The following is a 6959-nucleotide window of genomic DNA, read 5'->3' as shown; positions in this document are numbered from 1 at the left end:
AACAACAACAACAGGGTAAGAAAGGCAGAGACCCTTGTTAAATAGGGATGAAATTCTCATTCTGATTATAAAGTATATTTTTCCTCTTCATGAATGTTATTTTAGCTCAGTGGCATAAAATCATTCACAAGTTGTTTTCAAGTACACTCAGGTTGCTGTTTAGGGAGGTAAAGATTTTAACAATGAAAGGTAGAAAGTCTAACCATACACACTAAGACTCTTACTCTAAAATTGATTTAATTCACTCCCTGCATTTAATTAAGTAACTATTAAGTATCTTGAAGTATACTTCAGGTTCTCCTGCCTGCTCTTACATTTAAGCACAGGATTTAGGGATAAGCCTGACATGTAATCATGTCTAATGGTGTGGTGCTATGGGATAAAGCACTGGGCTACAAGGTTGATTTGAACCACAAGGTCAGTGGTTCAAACTCACCAGCTACTCCTTATAAAATCATACAGACATTGGAGTCCTGGTATGGCACTATAGGATAAGCACTGGACTTTCAACCACCAGGTCGGTGGTTCAAACCCACCACCTGGTCCTCAGAAACTCTCTGCAGGGTTGCTGTGAGTTGGAACCAGCAGCCCTTAACAGCAGCAGTAAGAGCTTTCTATGGAGGAGTCTTGGTATGGTGCTGTGGGTTAATGCACTGGACTGCAAAGTCATTTGAACATAAGGTTGGCGGTTCAAGCTCACCAGCCACTCCTCAGAAGCCCTACATAGGGTTGCTAGGTGCACCTGACCCAAGCCATGGTATTTTCAATAACCTCACATGCAGGTGAAAACTGGACAGTGAATAAGGAAGACCGTAGAAGAATTGATGCTTTTGAGTTAATGGTGTTGGTGGAGAATATTGAAAGTGCCATGGGCTGCCAAAAGAACAAACAAATCTGTGTTGGAAGAAGTACAGCCAGAGTGCTTCTTGGAGGCCAGGATGGCCAACTTCATCTCTCAAACACCAGACATATTGTCAGGAAGGGCAAGTCGCTAGAGAAGGATACCATGTTTGGTAAGGTGGAGGGTCAGAGAAAAAGAGGAAGACCCCCAACGAGATGGATTGGCCAAGTGGCAACATCAATGGATTCAAGCGTGGCAACAATTGTGAGGTTGGCCCAGGATCGGGCAGTGTTTCGTTCTACTGTGCATAAAGACACTATGAGTCAGTACCGACTTGCTGACACCTAACAACAACAAACAACATGGGTCGGAACCAACTTGACAACACTTAACAACAATTGGAGGTTCAAGTCTTATTAGTTCTGTGAGGCTAATACTGTCCGAGGAAGTGCTTCTTACCTGAGAAAGTGAGACTGTTGATGTAGGCATGAAAACAGCATGTACGTATGTGTGGATGTGTGCCTGTAGTCAGATCACTGCTTTGAAGGGTATGAGGTTTTTTTAATTCGCTGAAAGTTGGTTAGTACATAGGTAACTATGTGTAATTGAATTAGTGAAAAATAAAGTAAATTTTGCTTCTGGATACATGTTTCAACCTTATTTCCCTCAACAAAATTGTGTGGTGGTTTTGTTGTTAAATAAGCATGGCCTATATTTCTGAAGGAGTCTTGGTGTGGCACTGTGGGTTAATGCGCCAGACTGCCAAGCCATTTGGAACTGCAAGGTTGGCAGTTCAAGCTCACCAGCTGCTCCTTGGAAACCCTATAAAGAGTTGCTGTGAGTCGGAACCAACTCAACGGCACTTAACAACAACAACAACATATTTCTAAAATGAAAACAGTTTGTAGTAAACACACTAGTGATACACGTGTGTAGGTTTTTTAAAACAGCCCAGTCAGGAACAAAATATATGAATCAAAACACTCTGTGGCCAGCCAGCAGTTTCTGTGGTCTGGAATTAGGCCTTTACAGACAACGCAGACTAGATGAGGGACACTTACCCAGAGTTTTCTTTGTGGAGCTATTTGGTTTATTTTTTGAGCCTCCTGGCTCACTTTGGCATGGACTCTGGTCTATCTCTCTGATGGGAAGGAGGCACTGACTGTCCCTCTGTGTTCTGTCTGATCAAACTGTAGCATCTTCCATTTCATTTATGCCGAGTAATGCTTTGTGTCTTTCCAGGTTCCACCGTTTGGCATCCCGACTGTAAGCAGTCTACCAACACAGAAGAAAAGCTGCGGGTAAGGAAACCATTAGAGCCCTTGGCAGGCCCTGTGTTTTCATACTCACTGATTCTTAGAGCAAAATTCATTTCTCATGACTTTGCTTTTCTCATAACAAACTGAATTTTAATACCATTTGGACTAGCGAAAGGAGTTCCCATCATACATTTATTGTCATTTGGGTTCCAAATGCTTGCCTGGGGCAAAATAGGTCTGGCCTCACTGGTCAGATTTTAAAGAGTGCATTCTAGGGAAAAGTCAAAGTTTACAGATGTGGAAATGACTCATCAGGCTCTAAGACTAATATAGTGCTTATCCTACAGTGCCACCCCAGGGCTCCATTATGCGTTTGTTGTTAAGTGCCTTCATGTTTGTTTCCACTCATAGTGACCCTGTATAGGGTTTCCGAGGAGCTGCTGGGGGCTTTGAACTGCCAACCTTGTGGTTCACAGCCCAGTGCTCATCCTCCAGCGCCACACAGGGAGTAGCCCCAGCACCAGCCAGTGGGCCTCCAATTCCTTCTTCCTCGTCTGTCTTAGTCTGAAAGTTCTGCTGAAACCTGTTCTCCACAGTGGCAGAGTCTCCAGGACCCTAACAATGCACAGTCCACCACACTGACAGATGAGTGGTGGTCATCACTAATAAGTGGCTTCTATTTGTGGGTCTTGACTTCAGAGAAACAATTACCAGTGAAATGCATCTGCTCTGACTGTCCCAGGTTCCCTAGTCTGCCATCCTGGGGACTTCAGCTCTTATTTCCGGTACCTTTTCTTTACTCTCCTTCAAGCAGTAAACATACACACGGGAGTTTTTTTCCACTTTAAAATCAAATGAAGACATTTTTCCATGTAGACGTTTCAGACAGCTATGCCTTTTCTGTGATTTTGAAGGAAAACAATTGTCTTAGAGTTCACACTTACTATATAAAAGCCTAATTTAAGTGGGGTAAAGCCACTTTTCTCAGGATCGTCAAGTTTAAACAGACTGGAGAGAAGAAATGGTGCACCGATGTTAGGATGGTTTTAGTTTCCTTCTAACATTTACCTGAAGTTCATGTACCAGGCAGGTGTGCACGGGGACCCTGGCCCATGTTTGGGCCCTAGATTCCGGTGTTTTTGAGGCTCCACGGGTTCTTGGGAAATGGATTCTCTTTACAAAATACTAGAACATTAAAGTTAGTGTTTATTGGCACTTTTTAATCATAAAAATGTAAAAGTCGAAGCATGGCTTGGGGGTGCTGCCCAGAAACCACCCAAGTAGCTGGTGGTTTGCAGTCTCTCTTCAGTGTTGTTTTTGGTTTTTAAAGAATGTTTTTTACTTCATCTCTGATGAAGTCTTCAGGGGAACAAAGAGATGGCTACGTAATGAGGCAAGGCTGAATGGAATGTGATTCCCATGCCCCCTCTGGAAGGATATTTGAATGTGCAGTTCAAGTTTCTCATATGACTTTTTTTTTTTAAAGCATCAATATTCCTAATAGCATCTTGGTGGGACTTTCTGGATGGGCTCACAAAAACAGCTATGAAATCCTTGCACTCCTTTTGGCCAGGAGGAGTTATTATTTTTTTCCTTTATGGAAGCTTTCCAGAGAATTCCAGGACCTCCTAAACCCAACATGAACTCCTTGGGAGGTCAGGCCAGCCCTTGGGCTCGTTTTGAGAAAAGCCAATTGTAAAGAAGGGGCTGCCCCTCTGAGGGAAGAGGTCCAGATATGTATGCCCCGAGTCGGGGGCATGTGCTGACCGGCATCGGTGGGATTTATAGGTTTTGAATATAGGAAGGGAATCTTGTGCTCTCTTCAGGGTGTATCTACAGTTCACAGATTTTGAGCCAGGATTTCCAGCCCTTTCTCTGGGTGTCACACTAGTACAGTTTCCATAGCAAAATGAAAATGTTTTAAGAATCAGCAACTCCACCGAGTAATCCACGTGCTTGATACTGAAGAGCTCATGGGCAGGAGCTTTAGCAACAGATCCTTAAGGATGTCTCTTCAGTCAGCTTCACTGGCTTCTTGCTCGTCAGATACTATAAGATCTCAGCCCAAATAGGAATCATGGGGATTGGGGCAAAGATACAGATACTATAACTCAAAGATACATGAATCGCTTTTAAACAGGAACCAAGAATTGACCAACCCACACACAACATCTACTAAACTGGGGCCACTTTGCATTTACTATAAAGTTAGTTTTAAACAATTAGGTTTTAATTTTTTTTTTTTAATAGTGTTTCTGAACTGAGGATATTTCGTCATTCACTCTTCCCTTCTTTTCATGTTTCATGGCAGCCACTAAACCTTCGCGGCTCTTCATCCGATTTCTTTTATCCCAAAAGTCTGATTCGACGCACAGGGCGTGCTCCCTTTCTGCAGGTTGGCACTATGTCTGGGCTTCTGTCACTTGCGCTGTCCCCGCTGCTCTCCCCTCATAACTTGCCCAGCTCCCGTGGAGGGCAGGGGCTTTCTCTCACCTTATAGCACGCAAACCACCTTCTGAGTCTGGCTGTTTCCTTCTCTGACTGGTGTGTTCCCTTAGAGAGTGACTAAAGTCTTTATTAAAACAAGCACAATAGAAGCTGCTTTTTGGTTCTGTGCTCATGCGCTTGTTCATTCGACACATGCTTGTTAAGTACCAAGGTCTGAGTACTCGGCTAAATGCTATAGATTTAGACCAGGCAAACAGAGAGGCCCATAGCTTATAATGGTCTTGAGACACTTCACAAGGATTAGAAGGAGTCAGTTCTTTAGAATGTCAAATGAGAGAGGTTCTCAAGGAGTACTTGATGAGAGCAGGTGTCTTTGTGAAAAATTGGAGGCCCTAATGAGATTCAAACCTGCAGAGACAAGAACGGCAGGTACATGGGAAAAGTAGCCGTTTAATGAGATGCAGATCAGTTAGAGAGGTGAGGAGCAAAATAAGTGAGGCCAGGTCCCTACTGTGGGAGTGCTGGGTGACTCCCTCAGAGTCCCTGTGAGGTAATTATCTTTATTCCCATTTCATAGATGAGCAAAGTGAGACACCCAGCTTCTCCAGAGTTACCCTACCAGAAAGTGGAGGAGCTGGGATTGAAACTGGGGTGTTCATGAGCATGTTCTTTCCGCTGTGCCATAAGAGGAACCATGATAGATACACCGGGGAAGACAGGTAGAGGAGAGCTTTGAAAACTGAAGAGGTCTGTTGTCAGCGGAGTCACTGATGGTGGTCAAGCAGGAGGGCAACATGAGCTGCCTAGGGCATCCCATGGAGTCTACTTGCCTGACTCGGCACATGAGCAGGGAGACGGAGTGGTGTCTCATGCACAGAACACAGCCTTCTGTAGGGGCTTTTCTGAGAATCCACTGAATCCCTGGCCTGTTTGCTGACTCACTCCATCTTGCCCAGATGAAACCCATTCTTCCCCTTGTGATGATGATTCTGGACTTAAACCGGCAGCCAGAGCTGTGGGCTTAGACCATTCTTTTGTGCCAACTGAGAAGTGTTTGTCCCCTGCTTTGTTGTTGTTGCTAAGCGCCGTCAAGTTGGTTCTGACCCATAGTGACCTTGTATAGGGTTTCCAAAGAGCAGCTGGTGAGCTCGAACCGCTGACCTTGTGGTTCAGACCAACTTTGCAGTCCAGCACATTAACCCACAGCACTACACCAGAACTCTTAACAAACCTGCTTTGTTAGACATTATTAAAAAGACACTTAAAATATAAAATTCTCAAATAGAAAGAAACCTGTTAGAGATTCTTTCCTTTAGTGTCCTCAGGAATTGGTTGAAGTCACAGAGATCAAATAGATGCCCACATCTGAAACAGCTGGACCTTACGAGACTCAGCTCTCTGCCGCAGGCCAGGGTGCCTCATGCTGGCCTGACTTGCTGGGTTAGACTCCAAGTCCTACTTTTCTGAGCTCCATTCTGTCTGAAAGATTTAGTTCCACTGAGAGAGTTTTCACATGCAGCAAGATTATGTTCTCATGAATCCAGAGGAACCACCAAACACAGCTCGTCCCCACTGCAAATGACTATGTTGTTATTGTTAAGTGCTGTCAAGTCGGTTCCGACCCATAGCGACCCTGTATAGGGTTTCTGAGGAGCTTCTGGTGGGATTGAACAAGCGACCATGCTGATTCTAGGTCACACCAGGACTCCCCTTACAGACCTTTGTGTCAGTAAAATATGTCCATCTCAATACTCTCCTATAGCTTCCATCCATTTAAATGTCCCATAGCTATCTTGATGGGAAATGAATGGTCACATTATAAAATCTCATCTGGGCTCAGGAACTAGAGTGTCTGGACTCAGATGTGACTCTGTTGCTTTCTTAGCTGTGTGACTTGGAATAGTCAGACTTTTATCTGTAAAATGAATGAAAACAGAGCCTACCATGTAGGGTTGTTGAGAAAAATATATGAGGTTATGACTGAGACACGCCTAGTGTAGCCACCTAGTAAGTGGCTGCAATCATGTTACTATGATTACAGTAATAAATGTTAGTTGCTTTTTAATAACAAATTATGGATGACATTGCAAAGAATTGGCATTCAAGAACACTTCATTGTGCTTATGGGGAACCTGTCCACAGACCAAAAGGTAGTCCTTTGAACAGACCAAGGGAATACTGTGGTTTAAAATCAGAAACAGTGTATCAGGGTTGTATCCTTTCACCATACTTACTCAATCTGTATGCTGAACTGGACTGTAAGAAGAACACAAATTCAGGGCTGGAGGACGATTCATTAATAACCTGTGAGAAGCCTTACTTGTAGAAAGAGGACTTGAAGCACTGATGAAGGTCAAAGACTACAGCTTTCATTGTAAATTACACCTGAACATAAAGAAAACAAAACCTTC

General features: G+C 43.8%; 1 protein-coding gene across 2 annotated transcripts in view; it reads left to right on the top strand.

Annotated features, from left to right (window-relative positions):
* Nucleotides 1-6959, top strand: part of ABLIM1 (actin binding LIM protein 1) — a 256621-nt gene that overhangs the window by 200589 nt on the left and 49073 nt on the right. Inside the window, exons 2-3 of one of the 2 annotated variants that reach the window (XM_006831377.1) lie at nt 2084-2142; nt 4412-4495. In XM_006831377.1, coding sequence (XP_006831440.1) covers nt 2084-2142; nt 4412-4495 — 143 coding nt within the window. The remainder of the gene's footprint in view (nt 1-2083; nt 2143-4411; nt 4496-6959) is intronic. The other variant, XM_006831376.1, reaches the window with a different exon arrangement.

Source organism: Chrysochloris asiatica, unplaced genomic scaffold (assembly GCF_000296735.1).
Source record: "Chrysochloris asiatica unplaced genomic scaffold, ChrAsi1.0 scaffold00003, whole genome shotgun sequence".
NCBI classification, from domain to species: domain Eukaryota; kingdom Metazoa; phylum Chordata; class Mammalia; order Afrosoricida; family Chrysochloridae; genus Chrysochloris; species Chrysochloris asiatica.
Note: the sequence above shows the minus strand (reverse complement) of the source record. Positions and strands in the feature narration are given on the sequence as shown.